The 22,439-nt window shown below is 39.2% G+C and overlaps 1 protein-coding gene across 1 annotated transcript in view; it reads left to right on the forward strand.

Moving 5' to 3' along the window:
* mrps35 (mitochondrial ribosomal protein S35) overlaps positions 1 to 22,439 on the forward strand; it is a 31,284-nt gene that overhangs the window by 2,845 nt on the left and 6,000 nt on the right. The window contains exons 3-7 of the mRNA XM_073059427.1: positions 3,196 to 3,363; positions 4,494 to 4,554; positions 5,804 to 5,943; positions 17,211 to 17,320; positions 19,471 to 19,540. Of these exons, the coding sequence (XP_072915528.1) occupies positions 3,196 to 3,363; positions 4,494 to 4,554; positions 5,804 to 5,943; positions 17,211 to 17,320; positions 19,471 to 19,540 (549 nt within the window). The remainder of the gene's footprint in view (positions 1 to 3,195; positions 3,364 to 4,493; positions 4,555 to 5,803; positions 5,944 to 17,210; positions 17,321 to 19,470; positions 19,541 to 22,439) is intronic.

Consider the following 22,439-nt stretch of genomic DNA (forward strand, 5'->3'; position numbering starts at 1 on the left):
TGGAGTAAGGCCAGCCAGGAACATAATGGAACAACAAATTAAGTGCATTAATTTACAACATCTTGCCTAAGACATTTTAATTTAGCTTTTCCAGTGAGTATGAAGCAGCCTGTGCTCACTCATATTCCATGCACACTTATCTGGAGAAAATTCCTAAAGCCAGTCCTTGCAGTGTGCTGAGCTGTTCAAGGCCAACCTATTGTGAACACCATGCCGTATTCGGAGAAATGCTTTCACAGCTGATTAAATCATGGAGAAAAGAAACTGCTAGACTGTGAAAAATATTCAGTAATTATTAAAAGTTTATCAGGCTTTTGAATTAATTAGTTTATTTAAAAATATATCATATGGAATGTTCACCATCATAGCTAATTCTTTCTATTGTAATGAGTGCAGTCACTAAATCTTTTAACGTACTGTACCTGTTAGGCCACAAAAGAATTGAAATCAGAAACTTCTTGAACATTCACATGCTGGGCACTAGCATTATTGAGAATGGCATGTTCTTGGAGTTTCCTGCTCAGTTAACTGTTTAACACTCCACCACCACTTACATAACTAGATGTGGTAGGTTTGAAAAGCTTGGATTTGATCTGTTGTGAAGTTGCTTATCTCTATCATCTGCATTTTATTTTGTGTTATTATTTGCATGTCGTATTGTACTATAGCTTCATTAGACTGGCACCTTCTCATTTTTAGGATGCTGCGATGTGCACTCTCAAGCTTCTATCTGATCCTGAGGGTACAAATATTTTTCTTTAGTTTCAGACAGTTGCTAGAGAGTGAATTAGAGGCTGATCTGGTTAAGAGGTGGAGTTTGAGGGGCTTGATCTTAATAGCCCATTGGTAGAAATTGTTGCTTATCCAAACTTTGATGTCAACCAATTGGTCTGACAATGAAGAGTTAATGGAGCAAATAAAAGAGCTGGGTGCTACAAGCAAGTGGAAGTAAACACTGCATGTTCCAGTGACAAAAGTGAGCCAAGTAGCACCTGGGCTTGTGGATACTTCTTGCTTATTGCCCTGGGTAAATTCAGTTAACTAGTTTCAAATGATAGAGATTTAGTGATTTAATTTTCTGTTGACTACAAATACCGTGTTGGCCCATTGTAAAACAAGTACTCTAAGCATTTGTTAGTGTACTGTACAATACTATGGCAGTTACATAGTAAAGCAAATAGGACCAAGTTTTTTTTTCCAAATATCTTTAGGAGTGGATTTTGCGGTCAGCAACACAGCAGCGTTCCCTGCTGATGAGTTGCAGAAAGGTTCATATTTGACTTTAAGGTTACAAGTGAATTTTGTTGATGTGGATTGCACCTTTTCCATTTGTTACTTCTTGTTAAGCCCTGCTTTCAAGGAAGCTCTGAAGTGCATCGAGCAGATTGAGTGGCAAAAAGTGAAAAAGTGGCTCACAAATTTTAAGTAAATTTTCAAAAATTAAAACAAAACCTGAAATAAAATGCACAATACACATAAGAAAAAAGTCAGAAGCTGAAATATATTAAAAATGCAAATTAGTAACTATAATTTTGAAATGACTGAAGCAAAGGCTAAAAGATATATAAAGATTACTTTTTAGGGCCAGGAAGTTAGTTTCACTGTAATTTTACTTCAATGTATTATTTAAAACTTAATTTTCTTCTCGTGCAGTAAAGCACATCATTTCAGGCTTTATATAGCAAGAATAGTTTATAATTATCATTGTTGAACAGATTATCTTTGAGCAAACAGCACACATTGTGGAGAAGCACAGAATCATTAACATCATCTGGATTTACACACTTAATTCTGCATAGTAGCACCACAGAACTTCTTAGCTTCATAATATGATGAAGAAAAATGCACAATCTTAGTCATGCTTTTTGTATTATGTGTTTTTAATGTAATTATTTCTACTGTAAATATTCTGTCTTAATCCAGCAGATATTATCTAGTCACTGAACAAAATGACTACCTGAACAGGTCCAACATGTGCATCAATTCATTCAGTTGTTTAAAAGCTCTCACTCTCTTGCCAGTATACTGTGTGAGCACAAGGCACATTATGTATTGGATCATTCTCAGAAATGTAGACCATAGGTCATAGCAGCAGAATTAGGCCATTTGGCCCACTGAGTACTCCGCCATCCAATCATAACTGATTTATTATCTCTCTTAACCCCATTCTCCTGCCTTCTTCCTGTAACCTTTGATGGCCTTACTAATCAAAACTTATCGACCTCTGCCTTAAATATACCCAATGACTTGGCCCCTGCAACTGTCTGTGGCAATTAATTATACAGATTCACCACCCTGTGACTAAGAAATTCCTCTTCATCTCTTCTAAAGGATGTCCTATTAAGACTGTGTTCCCTGGTCCTAGACTCCCCCACTTTATGAAGCATCCTCTCCATGTCAACTCTGTCTAGGCCTTTCAAAATGAGATTATTCTACATTCTTCTGAGCTCCAGCAAATACAAGCCCACAGCAATCAAATGCTCCTCATATGTTAACCCTTTAATTCCCAAGATCATTCTCACAAACCTCTGGACTTTCTCGTATGTCAGCGTGTCCTTTCTGAGATAGCCCAGAATTGCTTACATTACTCTAAGTACTATAAAGCCTCAACATTACATCCTTGTTTTTATGTTCTAGTCCTTTCTAAATGAATGCTAACATTGCATTTGCCTTTCTTACCACCAACTCAACCTGCAAATTAACCTTTAAGGGCTCCTGCACGAGTACTCCCAAGTCCCTTTGCATCTCTGATTTCTGAATTTGCACCTCAATTAGAAAATAGTTCATGCCTTTATTCCTTCTATAACAAATTCTTTAAAATCACCATTTAGACTTAACATTGATCATCTGAAAGTGCACAAACAGCCTGGGAATTTGATTTTCCAAGCTCCTCTCCAGGTCTTGTAGGTTCTTGGCTTTGAATTGTTCCTCTGTTCTTCATGTTTTCTGGATCAAAATTCTGGGTGTCCTCCCTAATCATGGTATGTAGAAGCACTTTCTCCACATGTGCTATCATAGTTCAAGAACACAGCTTAGTGTCAAGTCCTAAACTTTTAAGAAAAGACAACTGACATCCATATTCTGAAAATCATGAACGAATCCTTTGATTAGCATTGCATACCATATTTAATGATAATTCTGTAAGAATCTGATGTAAAATGAACATTTTAAAGAAATGCATACTTTGCATTGTAGCCTTCTTCTCCAAGAACTGAAAAGATGAAAGTGGACCAAAACTGGTGCAACGTGTACCCAACTGCTGCAGCATTCAAACCTTCCGTTGTGCCTCTTCCTGTTCGCATGGGCTATCCAATAAAGAGAGGCATACCACCAAGCAAAATAGGAAACCTGGAGCTCATAAAAGTAGGTATAGTCTGGTTTAATTCAATTAATTATAGCACAATGTTTTGAATATGCTTTGAGCCATATTTTGAGAGAAGCCTTTCATTCTGTAGTTAATATGTGATAACTATTACTGGAGTGTAGGGAACTCTATACTAAACTAGATGCTACCTGCGTCTCAATATCACCAAGACCAAGGAGATGGTGGTGGACTTTAGGAGATCTAGGCCTCATATGGAGCCAGTGATCATTAATGGAGAACGTGTGGAGCAGGTTAAGACCTACAAGTATCTGGGAGTACAGTTAGACGAGAAGCTAGACTGGACTGCCAACACAGATGCCTTGTGCAGGAAGGCACAGAGTCGAATGTACTTCCTAAGAAGGTTGGCGTCATTCAATGTCTGTAGTGAGATGCTGAAGATGTTCTATAGGTCAGTTGTGGAGAGCGCCCTCTTCTTTGTGGTGGCATGTTGGGGAGGCAGCATTAAGAAGAGGGACGCCTCACGTCTTAATAAGCTGGTAAGGAAGGCGGGCTCTGTCGTGGGCAAAGTACTGGAGAGTTTAACATCGGTAGCTGAGCGAAGGGCGCTGAGTAGGCTACGGTCAATTATGGATAACTCTGAACATCCTCTACATAGCACCATCCAGAGACAGAGAAGCAGGTTCAGCGACAGGTTACTATCGATGCAATGCTCCTCAGACAGGATGAAGAGGTCAATACTCCCCAATGCCATTAGGCTTTACAATTCTACCGCCAGGACTTAAGAACTTTTTTAAGCTATTATTAATGCTTTTTGAGATGGTGATTTAGATGCATATCATATTTTTTTTACTGAGTTAAGTATTGTATGTAATTAGTTTTGCTACAACAAGTGTATGGGACATTGGAAAAAAGTTGAATTTCCCCATGGGGATGAATAAAGTATCTATCTATCTATCTTATTTGTATCTTGATTCATTTTTATCATTGTGCTCTATGGGTATCACTTGTGGTTAAGCAATATTTTTGATTGTGTATTGCTTCCCAAGTTGCATTTTACACTGATTTTTCTGAGGATGACTTTTCCTACGCACAAGATGATAATTAATTTACAACTTTAAAATATATAGCTAAAAGTATAAGGATTTTCCTATTTCTAATCTTTTTTCAGATTCCAAACTTTTTGCACCTCACACCCCCTGCAATAAAAAGGCACTGTGTAGCTTTAAAAGGTAGGTATTGTATTCTGTTTAGATATCATAGTATGTTGAATATCTAATCCCCAGTAGGTTGTTGTAAGGGATAAATTAATTCATTTAGAATTGCTCTTTCTTTACAATGATCATGAGTGCTAAGTTACATATCAATTCTACAGCTAAATAATATAAAGTTACAATGAGCCATATTTAAATAGTGCCTGCTTAATCACTAGCTTTGTCTGTTGCTCAGTTTTTAAATAATCTGATTTACTTGTAACTATTTTGCTTTGCTTGTGTGTAACTTTGCTAATGCCTTTTGGTTTATGACTGTAAGTTTATTATTCCACTGCGGCTGACAAGCTATAATGATCCTACATTGTTGTACAATGTTTTGTGTTCCTTTCAGTGGATTTTATTCTCATGTTGCTATATATAATGTGTTAAATTTTCCATTTGGTACTGTTAATCTTTAATTTCCACATTACTCATTACTGTTGGTCAAAATGTTTTAAAACAACATGTCGTTATGTACATAGCTCTTCAAAGTTGAGTGAACTAATAAGATGCTTTATCAAAACCATAAGAGTATCCTTATTGTTCCAGTTTGATGGTGTACATTTACTATAATGTTTATGTGAAGCAGGACGAATAGTGATGCAGCAGTTTCATCTGTTGCTGCGCAGCTCCAGCAACCCGGGTTCAATGCTGAGCATCCAGAAGGGCAATCCTGTTTATCCCATTCTCTCCCTGCATCTTTGTTCCTTATCTACTCACACATACCTGCCACTTTCCCTTGGATTCAGTTTTCTATTAAACTATACTGAAGAAGTAACTTACAATTGCCAGTCAACCTTCCAACACGTTTGTAGGACATAGAAGAAACCAAAACACCACAAGCTCTGGAACATGCAAACTCAGCATACACAACACCCAAAGTCATGATAAAACACTGCTTCACCACCAAGCTAGTCTATTTGTTTTATTGTTTAATATAAAACACTTGCAGCTAGTCTAGTCCAGATCAAATCCAAATTCCATACTGCTTGCTGTAAAGTTGATTCTAGTGTTCAAAGAGGTATTAAAATAGATTTTGTACCTTCACTGCAAAAAATATTAGTATGACCAGATGATCTTAATTTTATAATGGCAAAATTTTTATTTGTAGTTATAAAAATAGGCAGCTTATAGCTAATAATAGTTAATGCAATAGAATTATAATATTAGTTGCTTAGTATTAAGCGCACTAACTATTTTGCTTTTTACTCTTTTTCCCTGCTATCAGATTTCTGTACTGTGTGGCCAGCAGCACTTGATAATGATGAAAAATGTGAAGAACATTTTCCTATTGAAATTCAAACAACTGATTATGTTGCAGCAGGACCTACTGTCCGAAATCCGAATGCTAGAGTGGTTACCTTGACAGTAAGTGATGAATTGCTAATAGAAAAGGGCTAATGTATATTATTTAAGGTTATGTCAATTCTTCCACACAGTGAGCATTATAAAACCCCTTTCTCGGTGAGGGTTTGTTGATTGTAGCCCAGAAAAAAATGAATTTCTGACAATTTATCTGCTAGGGTAACAGCTGAATTTCATGTTTTGAGAGCAACTTTACTGAATTCACAAGCAACGTGGATAAAATGGATAGTTTCTGGGTAATTAGCTCATTCCCTGATTTTTCAACTCTTGAAGTATCCTGTTGGATATAAATTTGTAATGTAGAAACCAGGCTGATAATATCTTCCTTTAGCTGAAACATGCTATTACTGGAAAAGCAATCCTGATGTGAATGATTTTGTTTTGTTCTCCTTGCCTTTGGCGATATGTCTGCTATTTCCCACATGGCACACTGGAATTTTAAATACAATTCATAGAAAAGGAGACATTTTATTCTAGCAAAATGTAATACTGCTTTGATAACTTTGTTTTGTAAGGATAAAGTACTTAGCTTCAAGCAAGTCACTGAAACTTGCAAAATATAAATAATGTAATCTGTTGTTCTACCTATATTCATACAGCTGGCCCCTGTTTTATGAACGTTCGCTTTATGACAGCTCGCTGTTACGAAAGAGCTACATTAGCTATCTGTTTTTGCTAGCCAAAGAGTATTTTCACTTTTACAAGAAAAGGCAGCGCGCGCCCCGAGCAGCCAGGCTCCTCCCCCAGAACTGCTTTCTAGCTGCCATTGCTTAAACACTTGCCTTGTCTGTGCTTTATCTCGATTTATTTTGTGCATCCGTTAGCAAGATGAGTTCTAAGGTATCAGAAAGCCTAAAAGAGCTCATAAGGGTGTTACACTTAGCGTAAAACTAGACGTAATTAAATGTTTTGATTGTGGTGAACGAAATAAGGACATTGTCCACACGTTGAACTTGCCTGCATCCGCCATTCGCACTATTTACACGCAGAGAGAAAGTATCTTGAAAGCTGCCGATGTTACTGTTGGTTCTGCTTTTAGTCAACATCCAGTAGTGGATAAAATGGTAAGTCTATTGCTTGAGTGGATTGATGGGTGTACAAAGCGTGGTGTTCCATTAAATTATCTTATACTTAAGAAGAAATCAGTCAGTCTTTTTAATAAGCTGAAACAAAATGCACTGGACGATGGTGATGAAGGTGTTGTGAAAGTGGAACTTAAAGGTAGTATGGTGTGATTTGGCAGCTTCATAACTTAAAGGTTACTGGCAAGAGTGTTTCTGCCGAGAGCGCTTGCATGAGATTTTCGCTACGCTAGACAGTGCTGCAATAATTGTAGAAAAGTATTTCTACTTTATATGGGTTGTGTTACTTGGCATGATTTTATAGGGTTATTTTTGGGTTTGGGAATGCTCACAAACATTTCCCATATAAATAAATGGTAATTGCTTATTCACTTTACGACATTCCGGCTTACTACCCGTTTCATAGGAGCGCTCTACCTTTGGATAGTGGGGGGAACCTGTATAGTGAGAAACTCTAAACGAATTCCTCAAAGGACGAGTGTTGCAAGGTTGTATTATAGTGGTGCTAGAAAGTTTGTGAACCCTGTAGCATTTTCTCTATTTCTGCATGAATATTACCTAAAATGTGATCAGATCTTCACATAAGTCCTAAACTAGATAAGAGAACCCAATTAAGTAAGTAAATAATAAGAAAAATATTATACTTGTTGATTTAGTTATTGAGAAAAATGACCCAATGTAACATGTATTTGTTGGAAAAAATATGTGAACCTTTGCTTTCAGTTACTGGTGTTATACAGCAATAGCTTCAACCAGGTGTTTCCAGTAACTGTTGATCAGTCCTGCACATTGGCCAGGAGGAATTTTAGGCCATTCCTCCGTACAAAACTGCTTCAACTCTGGGATATTGGTTGCTTCCTTGTGTGAACTGCTTGCTTCAGGTCCTTCCACAATATTTCTTTCAGTTTAAGGTCAAGAGTTTGACTCGGCCATTCCAAAACACAAATTTTCTTCTTTTTAAACCATTCTGTTGTTGATTTACACTTCTTTCGGATTATTGTCTTATTGCATTATCCAATTTCTATTAAGCTTCAGGTGACAGACTACTACCCTGATATTTTCCTGTAAAATGTCTTCATACAGTTTTGAATTAACGATTGCAAGCTGTCCAGGCTCTGAGGCAGCAAAATGATGCTCCTTCCACCATGCTTCACAGTTGGAATGTGGTTTTGGTGTTGGTGTGCTTTTTCCTCCAATTATAGCATTGTGCATTTCTGCCAAAAAGTTGAACTTCTGTCTCATCTGTCCACAGAACATTGTCCCAGAATTGTTGTAGAACATCCAGGTGGTCTTTTGCAAACTTGAGATGTGGGGCAATATTTTATTTGGAGAGCAGTAGTTTCCTTTGTGGTGTCCTTCCATGAACACCATTCTTGTTCAGTATTTTTCATGAACAGAGACTTAGCAAGTCTAGAGATTTCTGCAGATCTTTTGCTGTTGCCCTTGGGTTCTTTGTCACCTCCTTCAGCATTGTACATTGTGCTCTTGATGCAATCTTTGCAGCTTGCCGCCTCCTAGGGAGAGTAGCAACAGTACTGAGTGTCCTCCATTTGTGGACAGTTTTTCTTGCTGTGGACCAATGAACACACAGGTCTTTAGAAATGCTTTTGTAGCCTTTTCCAGTTGTATGCATCTCTACAAGTCTTCTTCTAAGGTCTCCTGAAAGTTGTTTTGATCGAGGCATGGTGCACATAAACAGATCCATCTTGAGAACAGCAGGCTCTGTCAGTTACCTGACTTTGTGTGCCTTTTTTATAGGTCAGGGCACCTCTATACCCCACACCTCCAATCTCATTGGTTGGAGTACCTGACTCCAAATAGTTTTTGTAGAAGGTATTACCACAGAAGTTCACATACTTTTTTCCCCAACAAAATACATGTAATATTGGATAATTTTTCTCAATAAATAAATGAACAAGTATAATGTTTTTTTTCTGTTGTTTATTTAATTGAGTTCTCTTTATCCAGTTTGAGGACTTGTGTGAAGATTTGATCACATTTTAGGTCATATTTCTGCAGAAATAGGGAAAATTCTACAGGGTTCACAAATTTTCTAGCACCAATGTATGTGTTAGGCAATTTGGGAAGGAATTGGTTAAATATATAAATGTGTGCTTAAAATGACATCATACATAAAGTGAGTTTTCAAATTCCTAAAACAGTGTCAAACTTGTTAGCAGAAAAAGTTGAAAAACAAAGTACCAGTGTCATTAATATACCAAATACCATTGAAGGAATAGTTTAGATGGAGTTAATGTAAAGAGATCTGAAGAAAGTGAATAAGATTCTCCTAAAATAAAGAAATAAAAAGGACAGCCTGGGTGGATAATTTGCTTTCATGCAGTATTGTTAATGAAGAAAGATGCTCAGAACCCTTTGCAGATGTATTCTCAATAAATGAGAAAGCATAATAAAATGAAGAACTTATTCATTTAAGAGGGTGGCACACGTATGTGTAGAAATTGATTAATTGAAGGAAATAATTTCAGAATATAAATTGCAGGTGCTGAAAATGGCTATTAATGACAGAACTAAGAAAAGTTGGTATTACACAATAGGCTGGAGTTGAAAGGAAAGATTGTGGTAATTGGTAATAGCGCTGGGAGGTGCTGGAGGAATTTAAATATGAGAATAAGAGGACAAAGAGGCATATGTCAACAAAGACTGTGAAATGAACCATATTGTACTGTCACATTGTCAGTATTCTCTTGGTAACGCTGTCCATAACAATTCAGTGGCCTCGTATATGGATGATAAAAGATCTAAAATAGAATGCCCAGTTAATGTGATGTGCAACACATTAATATATAAGAAACAAACACAGGGATTTATATTCAGTAAAAAAGGGTGAGAAAGTTCAGTCATCTATAGTTTACATTTTAGGAAGATAAATATTGCCTTGAGGAAACGTGTTTTGTTTATTCAAGTAAATGCCATGACACAAAAAAATGTACAAAAAATTCAGAGTATGTTATCACCAGTTTCTTTCCTTGCTTTCTAGTGCTCTCTTTCTAGCCTTAAACTTGCCTAAGTGATATCACCAGTCAAGAAATATCCAAATTTAGTCAGCTGAGAGATTGTGAATCACATTAGTCAAAAAAAATGACAATTACCATTAATTCTCTGATGAGGCAGCATTTCTTGTGACCCTTCTGCTTGATGTTGATAAGAAGAGGACATGACCCACATGGTTGGGATTGTTGATGATAGATGTTGCCTTCTTGAAAAAGTGCCTCTTGTAGATGCTTTCAGTGACAGGGATGGTTCTGCTTGTGAGGACCTGAGGTGTGTCCATTACACTCTGTAGCTTTGCTGTGTATTGCAATTGCCATTGATGCATCTAGTCAAGATACAACAGTGCATCAGTAGAAGCTAGTAAAATAATGTAGATGATGTTAACCACCAAACTCTTGAGGTGCCTTTTAGTAAACATGGGAATCACTAGAACTACCACATGCAAAGAAACAGCATTTCAGAGCCAAGAAAATAGTAGCGATTTTGTTTGTGTGTTCCTTTAAGGCAGGTGTTCTCAATCTGGGATCCATGGACCCCTTGCTTAGTGGTATTGGTCCATGGCATGAAGGTTGGGAACCCCTGCTTTATGGCCAAGTTGATGAGCTCTTGAGTTGTTTCGATCTACTGCAACTGTGAAGAAACCCAGTTAGAGCCTTTTAGTAAAGTCCACTGATTCTGAAATAATACAGTGAGACACTTAGTTCTTTTGTTTTAAATAATGCTGTTGATTTTCCTCTATTCTTTTTAATAGCCATAAGTTTCCTTCCTAGTGCAAGCAGGCTGGCAGCTTCTGGTAATGATGAAAGAGTTAAGATGTAACTTCAGCATTTTTGTGCAAACAGAGATCATGAAATCATTCATCAAACTCCATGGGGGAAATGCAACCACCTGAATCCCCAGTTAAGGGCCTCTGATCTCAAGCACCCTGGAGCTGATCAGCCCTTTGTTACGTACCCCGTAACTGGGTCACTTACCAGCAAAGATAGAGAGGTCCGTTGAAGTCTGATGGGACTATTTTTAACAGTATTTATTGATAAAAATACACAAAAATAATATCAATGCAAACATATAGATAATATACGTCGTCAATACTAAATCTAAAAGCGCAGGTACAATAATAATCAATAAGAAATAGCTCTATCGTTGTCTAGGGGATAATGTATTGTCCGATGGAAATATAAAAGTCACTCAAGTTCATTTAGGCTGCAGCTTTTTGCTGGAGAGAGAGACGGGGTTTAGAACTTGCCCGTTTTCCTTTCTGTGATGTTGATCTTTTGAAATGTCGTCGGTGTCCTTTCCCTTTTTAGCTAAGCCGTCTTCCATGGTCAGTCCCACCAATTCCGAGGCAAATGGAAAAGGACGCACGTGGGCTTTCCACCGGCTTTCGCTATTAAACACTGTCACGGGATTTCTATCGTTCCTCCTGGTGCGTCTGAAAGGGGTTGTTCCCCAGACCCACAAGGATTGCATTCCTTTTCAACTGAATCAAATTCCTCAGACTTTTTCTGAGCTCCATTACTAGGTTCAGTACCACGTGCATCCACATCTTGGACACACTCAAACGGGACATTTGCCTCTTCCAGGCTTTCAATACCCGTACCCGGTCCAAATTCTAAATTCCCCTGATCCTCCCAGCTACTCTCTGGGCAACTCCCTTCCGGAGTAAACTCAACCCCGCGGGCTGAAACAACCTCATCTGCCAACCCAGCAGACTTCTTCAAGGTAAGGGCACCCTTTTCATCTAGGACTGCCCTCATTTCATTATTGGGAACACCTTTAGAATTTTCCACTTCTTCAAACAGTTCTGCCAAACCAGACAGATCATCCATGTCCAACCCTGGACCTTCTAACAGCTTTATCTGTTTCTCATCTTTATTTCATGCCTCTAGAACAGGGGTGTCAAACTCATTTTAGGTCACGGGCCGGATTGAGCAAAATCCAGCTTCATGCGGGCCGGATCAGTCGGATGCGTGCAAAAGCAGCTTTCGTTGCCTCCGTTTTTTCAGCCTGCTCTCATGTGTCTCAGTCTCTGCTATAACTACAAAGTGTTTCATTTTACAAATTCCATTTCTTATGAAGAAGACTGCCAAATAAACACTAAAAACCCTGAAAACCTGGTACCTGAATAAACTCAGCATTAGCCATATCATACGCCATAGGCGCTTCGATTACTGGGGCCAGCTTTAATAGTAATTAGATATTATCTCGCGGGCCAAACATAATTCCACCGCGGGCCTTGAGTTTGACATATATGCTCTAGAACTTTTCTCTTCGCTAAGGGCAGGTCTACCTCCTCTCCCTTACTCTCTTTCACTTTACTACTCTTAGTTTTACCACCCTCTGAACCCTCGTGGTACAGGGTCGGTAAAAACGTCTCGGCCAAATCGATACTGGCCGGATTTAAACTGCTCTCGTTCTCAGCTGCCTTTCTCGACATGCTGCGAGTGATCGCGCATGCGGGATAGATCTTGGAATCTAGGGGCGGGGCCTCCACCGACTGTCTCGTCAGCTTCATTGCTGACCAAACCTTACCACCGGCTAAATCATTACCCAGAAGGACGTCCGCGTCAGTTCTCGGGAATTCTGATCGCACCCCCATTTCAACTGGTCCAGAGACTAGCTCACAATTCATAATGATCCTATGCAAGGGCACCGTTTCCGTCCCTTTTCCTATTCCTTTCACAGCTACCATTCCCGTCTTGCGACCAAAATCTAGTACCTTACTGCTAATCAATGACAGTTCAGCCCCCGTGTCTCTCCAGATTCGCACGGGAACTGGTGGGTCTCCCTCTCTCACAGACACGGTTCCGTTTGACATACAAGTCTCAGACCCTTCTCGTACCCTGTCTACCCGGGGCTCTCTTGTCGATTTACTGATTACCACAGCACATCCAATAGGGACTGCTGCTTTCCCTTTTCCTGTCTCCTTCCTCGGAGCAAAGCACCTAGATGCAATATGTCCCCCCTTTCCACAATTAAAACAGGTCAAGCCCGGAAATCTCTGGCCGTCTTGACTCTCCTCCCCAACCTTACCACTAGCTCCCGGCAGGACCTCTGCCTCAGCCGGCGGGCTTTCTCTATCGTTCCCACGGTCTCTCTGGGAACTTTTATTCGAGGAAAACTTTGTCTTGTGGGTTAGGGCATACTCATCTGCGAACCTAGCAAATTCGGAGATGGACTTATTCGGCTTCTCATTCAAATACATCCGGATATCCTCCGAAACACCACTTTTAAATTCCTCAATCAGAATTAACTCCCTGAGACGCCAAAAATCCTCTCCCACTATTTCTGCGGTGCACCAGCGATCCAAGAGCACACCCTTCTCATAGGCAAACTTGGTATACGTCTGATTCCACCCTTTCTTTAAATTTCTGAACTTTTGTCTATACGCCCCAGGTACCAATTCGTAAGTCCGGAGAATGGCCTCCTTTACTTGGGCATAATTCTCCGCTTCTCCCTCCTCCATGGACAACGCCGCATATGCTCGTTGTGCCTTCCCCTTTCAGCGCCACCCACTGCTCTTTGGGCCACTTCTGATTCACTGCCACCTTCTCAAAAAGCAAGAAATAACTATCAACATCCGTCTTCTCGAACGGAGGTCCTAACCTCAACTCCCGACTAACATTAAACCGCTCCTCTCGGTCTGACCCTTGAGCTCTTCGCTCTTGCCTTAACTTCTCCATATCCAAGTCATGTTGCCTCTGTTTCTCTGCCTCCTCATACTCTCTCTCCTCGGCTCTTTCCTTTTCTTTCTCAGCTCTCTCCCTCTCTTTTTCAGCTGCTTCCAGCTGTTTTAACTGAATTTCATGCTCTCTTTGCTTCTCAGCTCGGTCCTGCTCTTTTTTCACCTCTAACTCCTTTAGCTGGAGCGCGTGCTCCCTTTGTTTGTCGGCCCTTTCTTTCTCTCTCTCAGCTCTTTCTCTCTCTCAGCCCTTTCTTTCTCCTTCTCAGCTGCTTCCAGCTGCTTTAATTTAATTTCATGTTCCAACCTTAATTTCTCCAACTCTAACTGAGCCGTCCCACTAGCTGGTACCTTTTCAGGGATATTTTCCAATACCTCAGCTGCAAACACATTCTTCTCAATATAATACTGAGTTATGGCCCTTCGCACCTCCCGCTTTTTCATTGACAACCTCACCTCTGCGAGGTTTAGCCCCTTCGCCATATTTGTCAAGTCTGATTTGGTGGCCGCCTCTAGCGCCTCCACCGTCGGGTTTTCTATAAATTCATCTACATCCATCTTTGCTGGTTTCCCGTCTGGCTACCCGCGTACCAGATCCAAGTTTGGACTTACAAGCCCGATTCACTGGCCTCCCAATTTGGTGTCAAACCCCAATTGTTACGTACCCCGTAACTGGGTGACTTACCAGCAAAGATAGAGAGGTCCGTTGAAGTCTGATGGGACTATTTTTAACAGTATTTATTGATAAAAATACACAAAAATAATATCAATGCAAACATACAGATACTATACGTCGTCAATACTATATCTAAAAGCGCGGGTATATTAATAATCAATAAGAAATAGCTCTATCGTTGTCTAGGGGATAATGTATTGTCCGATGGAAATATAAAAGTCACTCAAGTTCATTTAGGCTGCAGCTTTTTGCTGGAGAGAGAGGCGGGGTTTAGAACTTGCCCGTTTTCCTTTCTATGATGTTGATCCTTTGAAATGTCGTCGGTGTCCTTTCCCTTTTTAGCTAAGCCATCTTCCGTGGTCAGTCCCACCAATTCCGAGGCAAATGGAAAAGGACGCACGTGGGCTTTCCACCGGCTTTCGCTATTAAACGCTGTCACGGGATTTCTATCGTTCCTCCTGGTGCGTCTGAAAGGGGTTGTTCCCCAGACCCTCTTTTATCCTTACTCACGGGGTCTCAGATGTCAATCAGGTTGGGGAGGATGCCATCCCCCCAACCAGCCCACGTTGCTCATTCCTTGAGGACGTCAATGCGTCGATGAATAGCACAGTACTCAATACACAATTCCGTCTCCAAGAGACAATGGCCGTTTCCCATAGCTTTGTATCGTTGAGGGGCCAGGACATTCCAAACCCCCTGTGGATTCTGCGTTTCTCTCTCTCATTTCCTGGATCTCCTGACCTGACTTAATAGCGATCTTGCGATTCTCAAAAAGGAGGGGGCACAGGCGTAACACCTTTAAACGTCTATTTAGTAAGCAGAAAATACAAAAACAACACAATCTTCCTACTGCTACTGGCCTGCGGGAAGTAGATGCTACAGTAATTTTCCAGCAGGAACTTGTTTCTAAATGTAATTTTTTTTGTTTATTATGGTTGCACTTTGGATTTTATTTTCAAAATTATTGCCCATCCCTAATTTCCATTGAATAGGTGGGAGTGAATCACTGAGTTATTAGGTAGAATTAGCTTAGTGTTCACCTTAGTCGTCCTTTTCCCATCAGTACTCCCATCCACTTTTTCTTCTTTTCTCACCACATCCAGCTGTAAAACTATAATATATTTGTTGGAACTGATCTACATACATATTTTATAGAAAAAAGAAGCAAAGTTTTGGAAAATGGATTCTCATCATGGTCATAAATAATTGAGTAACCATTTCATTTCAATGCTGATAAATTGGTCTTCCTAACATAATGAGCCCTGTGAAACTACAATAGTGATTTATGAAAGCAGGATTAATGAAATTCAAAATGTTAATATTCTATGTGGAGGACCATGTGCCATCTAGGCACTAAGGGTTCAGACAACGATGAATATTCTGTCTCAACAGGGACAGGAGACAAGGTGCCTATTTGCTCATATCCAGTTTCAAATAGCCGCGCTGTTCCCTCCAAAGACCATCATGAGGAACTAAGGATATTGTGTTTAAGGTTATTCCTAAATACGTTGAAAAGGTTGACTTGAGGATTGGTAACTTTATATATTGGCTGTATTGCTGTAACTTCATAATACATAGGAGTAGAATTAGGCCATATGGCCCATCAAGTTCACTCTGCCAATTGATTGTGGCTGATTTATTTTCCCTTCTCAACCTTATTTTCCTGCCTTTGCCCTATGTTGTTTGACACTCTTACTAATCAGTAACCTATCAAACACCACTTTAATATAGCCAGTGACTCCACAGCCCTTTGTGGCAATGAATTACACAGAATTACCATCCTCTGGCTAAAGAAATTCCTTCTCATCTCCAATCTAAAGAGGCATCATTTTTTTTCTGATCTAAAAAGGCATTCTTTTGTTCTGAGGCTCTGCCTTCTGGTCTTAGACTTCCCAGTACTGGAAACATCCTCTCCATGTCCACACTATACAAGCCTTTCAATATTCAGTGGGTTTCAAAAAGATTTCTCCTCATCCTTATAAACTCCAGAAGGTACTGGACCATCAAACACACTTCATGTTAAACTTTTCATCCCTGGGATCATTCTTTGTAAACTTCTTCTGGACTCTTTCTGGTGCTTCCTTAGATATGGTGCCCAAAACATGCTTTTGACTTCCTTACTACTGGCTCAACTTGCAAGCTAACCTTTAAGGAATCCTACACTAGGACTTCTAAATCCCTTTGCACCTCCAATTTCTGAATTCTCTTCCCAATTAGAAAATCGTCTACACCTTTATTCCTTCTACCAAAATGCATCAGCATATACTTCACTGTATTCCATCTGCCACTTCTTTGCCCATTCTCCCAATCTGTTAGACTCACAGCTTCCTCAACATAATCTGCCCCTTCACCTATCTTTCTGTAATCTGCAAGCTTGACCACAAAGCCAACAACTCCTTCATCCAGGTCATTAAGATCTAATGTGAAAAGTAGTGGACCCAATAAGAACCCCTGCAAAAACAACACTAGTCACCAGCAACAAACCAAATAAAGACCCCTTTATTCCCACTTTTTGTCTCTGCCAGTCATCCAATCTTTTATCCATGCTAGTACCTTTCCTGTATACCATGGGATTTTATCTTGTTTAGCAGCCTCATATGTGGCACCTGTCAACAGCCTTCTGAAAATAGGTAATAAGAAGGTTTATAAAATATTGTTTTGAAATATTGTTGGATCATAGATAGGCACCAGATGGTTTCATCATCCTCCTGGGGGGAAAATGGCTTTACTTATCTCCTTTCATTTAATAATTGACCATTATAATTCTAGTATTGTTCATGGAAATATGTATATATATTTATTTTATATTTTATAGATCAGACTTGCGAATCTCAATTTGGATGACCGTGCCAAGAAGAAACTCATTAAACTTGTCGGAAATCGATACGACAAAAATACAGATATGCTTACCATTACAACAGACAGGTACAGTAACATGAAACAGATGTCGGTTATAAGAAGAATTAGGGTTACCAAGCACTTAATCACTGTCTTCATTAGGAAACAACAAACCTTTAATGCATAATGGTGAGATTAGAGTCCTGCAGCTTTTTTCGCAATGAAGTATAATGTTCAGTGCTTCATAGTCAAAACATTGTAGTTTTTGATTGCTTTTTCAGTTTCCATGCTGTGTCTGCTACAGGGTTATCTAATGAATTCAGTATAATGAATTGGGGAAGAAAAAAATCCACTAAAATAAATTGTAAAATTAAAAATAGTCAATGGCTCATAGGCTATCTGTGGCAGGATAAACTTATAATTTCAGATCAGGGAAATGCAGTGTGTTTTAAGCAAGTACAGAGGAAGAAAGGAAAGGAATAATGCAAGAGAAGTTTGTAAAGTACCTGATTAAAGTCTTCACTTGTCAATTTGCTGCAGTCACTCTGATCCCTCTGTTCCCAGCCTCCTACACACTTATAATGAACCTGAATTGAAGTTCAATAGTCAGCATTTTGTCTTCTAATTAAGATACATAATGGCCTTGCAGATTCAACATTGAGTTCAATAATTGCAGATTGTATCTCCTTTTTACAGACACCAATTTCTGATAATTATTTTGCTTTTGTCATTCTAAACATCTCCAGACCCTCTCGTTAATTTTCATTCCTGCATTTTTGCATCTTGTCTTTAATTACTCCTGTGTATTACCCTATCACAGACAGCTTTAGTTTCTGCTGAACATGGTGGGCATGCTATGTTGGTGCTGGAATGTGTGGAAACACTGGTGGGCTGCCCTAGCACATCCTTGGTTTGTGTTGGTTATTAAAGCAAACAACACATTTTATGTATGTTTTGATGTGCATGTGATAATTAAATGAATCTGAATCTTTTGGTATTCCAACCAACCTTCGCCTGGCACTCTGACACCTTCCCTACAATACTACTTTGCTTAAAGCCTCTTATGTCTTATTTATCATTACTACTAACGAGATGTTGGCTTGAAATTTCAACTCTGAATTTCTCTTCACAGATGCTAAATGACCACTTGAATACTTATAGCATTTTCTTTGAAGGAAAAATTGCTATCCCACTCTGTTCCCTTTGACTTCTACATTCCCATAGAATATTTGATTTTTCTGTGTGTTCCAGCTCTGTGGAATCACTTTTACCCAAACCATTGTAACCAGTCCGAAAGAATCTACATGGTTCTGATATTATTTCTTTATCTCTGTAGTTACCTCAATAGTGTTCTAAAGTTGCATGGTTAGCTATATGTTTTCCTTATTCATATGATGCCCCTTTAAAATTTTTGTTTCTGGGGATCCACCTGGTGCTATCTAGTTCCACTTCTCTTATCAGTTCACCTCCATGCTGTCAAATTATTTGAGTGATATTAATCGGTGGATGAACTGTAACTCTCAGTAACCTTATGTTAGCAGTTCTGAAGCCATCTTATTTTATTCTTGAGAGAAACCGTTCACTCTTGTCTTGGTTCCCACTGCTCTCTAGTTGCTTATTCAGAGCAAATATGATGATGCCAATTTTTAATCCCTTGCTTAATTTCAAAAAGAAAATTGAGCTCAATTTCCTATCCGTTACTTAAACTGTTGACTTCTACCTTTGTTTTAAACCCACCACAAACTTTCTTCAACCATCTTTACCACAAGTACATCATTTTCCTGCTCTAAGTCATTTATTACTGTTATTTTAAGCTGCATGTGTAAAATCTGGTTGCTGTTCCATACCAAGCACCACTTCCCCCTTCATTCTTAATCTTTTTAATTTGTTACTCCCTCCCAATGCCTTGATTTAAAATAATATTATCATTTATTGATCTTTCCACATCATTATTCCCAAAACTTGGAACCTGGATAACCCCATCTTCTTTCAAATGTTTTAACTAGTCTGCCCAACACTCCTGGACATCACTGTGTATCTACCATAGCTTAACCAGATGCTGAAATTGCCTTTGATTGACACTTTGTAAACTTTCAGCTGAGGAGCTGCATGCAGAGATATTTCAGTACTCTTCAGTGCCTCTGGATAAAGGAAAATGCTTAATAAGAATGTCTTGTGTTGCTTAAATTATGATTATATCTGTATGTAGATACACATATTGAATACTTCTCTTGTAGGTGCCCGCTGAGGCGGCAGAATTATGATTATGCCCTGTACTTACTCACTGTTTTGTACCACGAATCATGGGTGAGTGAACACTTAATATTTGATATATGGTGCTTATGGTTATTTTCAATTATGTGTTTTTCATGTATAATTTTTGGAATACTAATTTAGCTAAAGTGGTAGTTATCATGCATCTATTAAGACTGAATAACTTGAAGGTAAATCTCAAGATTTCCAAAGCATCAACCTGTGCAGACTGGTCTTTTCTTCCCCCTTATGATACGTTTTAAATTAATTATTTTACACTTTCAAACTCAATGTTTAAACACTAATCTTTTATTATTGCTTTAATAAGAAAGCTATTGAGCTGGTGGCAAGTGGAAACTTCCAATGCTAGCAGAGTACAAATGGTGAAAGATTAGGAGATGACTTGTTTATTAATGGGAGGTAAACCCGCACTCTTCTGACTATAATGTTACTTAGCTGGGGAGGCCAAGTTACCTGATATATTTTGTTGTGTATTTTATATTCTGAATACACAGGAAAGCCTTTGGTTAAATGTCTGCCTTTCTATTACCTTTCAGAATCAACATCAATAGTTAATGGACGTGTCAATCAGTTGTAATTGTACTTGATTTTTGTGAAATATTAACAAGTGCTGTGGCATATTTGATTTTCCATGGTCAATACACTCTCTTTTCAGATAGCTTAAAGATAATGAAGCTTATTGTTACAGGAGTTTCACCTGTCTAATACACTTTCATGAGCATGAGTACTGTTAAATAATTGCACTATTTAGACATTAGTTATTGTAGTAAGCTGTGCAGTAAGAATCAATACAATCATAATCCATGAATTGATTGCCTAGTTAACAAAATACCAACATGCTATGGGGAGTGTAGCTTTACTGCGTGATGAAAAAATGCAATGTGAGAACATGGCCCACATATCATTCTGTGAGAGACTGGTTTTCTTGGTGATATTCCATACAGGGGATAAGCACATCATCATTTGCAAATATCAGGATTTGTTTACTACATATATAAAACAGGTATTCATTTAGACTTTTTCTTTAGGCTATGATTTACACTGAGTGATGTAAATTCTGAATTGATGATTTCTAAAGTTAAATGTGTTCAGTAATGCTATCCTTAACAAAATATGGTTATTTACAGCAAGCAATTTATCGGATGAGAGTTGTTAGCGAATGTAAAGAAGCCCATTATGGTCAAATGCTTCAGTTAGATATTCAGTATCAAGATATATAATTAAACTACAGTTTCCTATTTTAATGTGCCAAATTCAATAGAGACTCCATGGGAAATTATTTCTCACCTAAAGATTTTATTGCAGACTTGTCCTCAGTGCCAAGAGTATTAATATGCTAGGGCATTTCAAAGTAAACAAGGAAGTATTGTTGGTCTTGTTACGAAAACCCCGTAACCAGGTAACTTACCAGCAAAGATAGATGGATCAGCTGAGTCGGATGCTACTATTTTCAACCGTTTTATTCAACAAGGGCACAAACGTATGGTTAATACAAAACATTCAGATCATCAAAACTCAATCTAAAACACCGGTGTAATAATAATCATTCAAAACACAAGCTCGATCGTCGTCTAGGGGTAATGTAGATTTTATATCGTTCACTGGATATCTAAAAGTCTTTTAGATCACGGCAGTTTCACTTAGTTGCCGGCGGAAGTGTCGCGTTGGTGCACTTTTAGTTAGAAAGACAGAGAACATGAAGCATTTACCCGACAGGTTTTCCAACCTGTAGGAGGTAGTCGGAAGTCTCGTTGGGGGAATGGACTCTCATCTGTGGCTTCCCCTGTAGCTAGGCCGTCTTCCGTGGTGAAGTCGCCAATCCCAGGCAAGGGAAGGACGCACACGAACCCCACCACCGGCTGTAGCTATTAAAACGCTGTCGCAGGATTTCTAGCGTTTCTCCTTCGTGTGTTTCCTTGGTGCATCTGAGGGTCCTCCCCTCAGACCCGCCTTTATACTTCTTCACGGGATCGCAGGTGTCAATCAAGTTGCAGGTAATGCGATCTCTCTCTCAACCAGCCCACTTTGCCCGAGGGCTTTTCAGGTGGTCTCCATGAGACAATAGTCAAAGTCACTTTTATTCTGCTTCTTGGGAGAACGTGGTCTTTCGCACGTCTCTCTCTCTTGGGTCAGTTGACCCCCCTTAACTAGAGTTCTTGCGATTTTCACAAAGGGGGGGGCCAACGGCATAACAGTCTCTTAAACAGCACTGAGGTGTATCAGTCCCCAGGGCCTGATGGGATATATCCCAGGTTATTGAGAGAAGCAAATGAAAAGTTTGCTGGGGTCTTGACCAATATCATTGTCCTCTGGCCACAGTCAAGGTCCTGGAGGACTGCCAAGTAGCTAATATAGTTCCATTACTTAAGAAGGGAACCAGGGATATTCCTAGAAATTATAAACAGGTGAGTCTCACATCAGTGATAGGGAAGTTACTGGAGAGAATTCTTGGGGTTAGTATTTATGAGCACTTGGAAGACTATGTCCTAATTAGGGAACGCCATCGTGGCTTTGTGCAAGGCGGGGCAAGTCTTACTATCTTGATTGAATTTTTGAGAAGGTGAAGAGGGTGATTGATGAAGGTCGACCTTTGGATATGGTCTACATGGATTTTAGGAAGGCTTTTCGCAAGACCCCCATTGGGAAGCTCATCCAGAAGATAAAGATGTATGGGATCAATGGTGAACTAGCTGTTTGGATTCAGAACTGGCTTGCCCATAGTGGTAGTGGTTAAGGGGCTTCTAGCTGGAGGTCTGTGATTAGTTGAATCTGTTCTCTGACCTCTGCTGTTTGTGATGTATATAAGTAACCTGGATGAAAATGTAGATGTCAGGTTAGTAAGTTTGAGGATGATACAAAAGTTGATGGCATTGTTGGTAGCGTAGATGACTGGCAAGAAATATAGCAAGATACACATCAGTTGCAGATATGG

The sequence above is a fragment of the Hemitrygon akajei genome, chromosome 10, assembly GCF_048418815.1.
Source record: "Hemitrygon akajei chromosome 10, sHemAka1.3, whole genome shotgun sequence".
Classification (NCBI taxonomy): Eukaryota; Metazoa; Chordata; class Chondrichthyes; order Myliobatiformes; family Dasyatidae; genus Hemitrygon; species Hemitrygon akajei.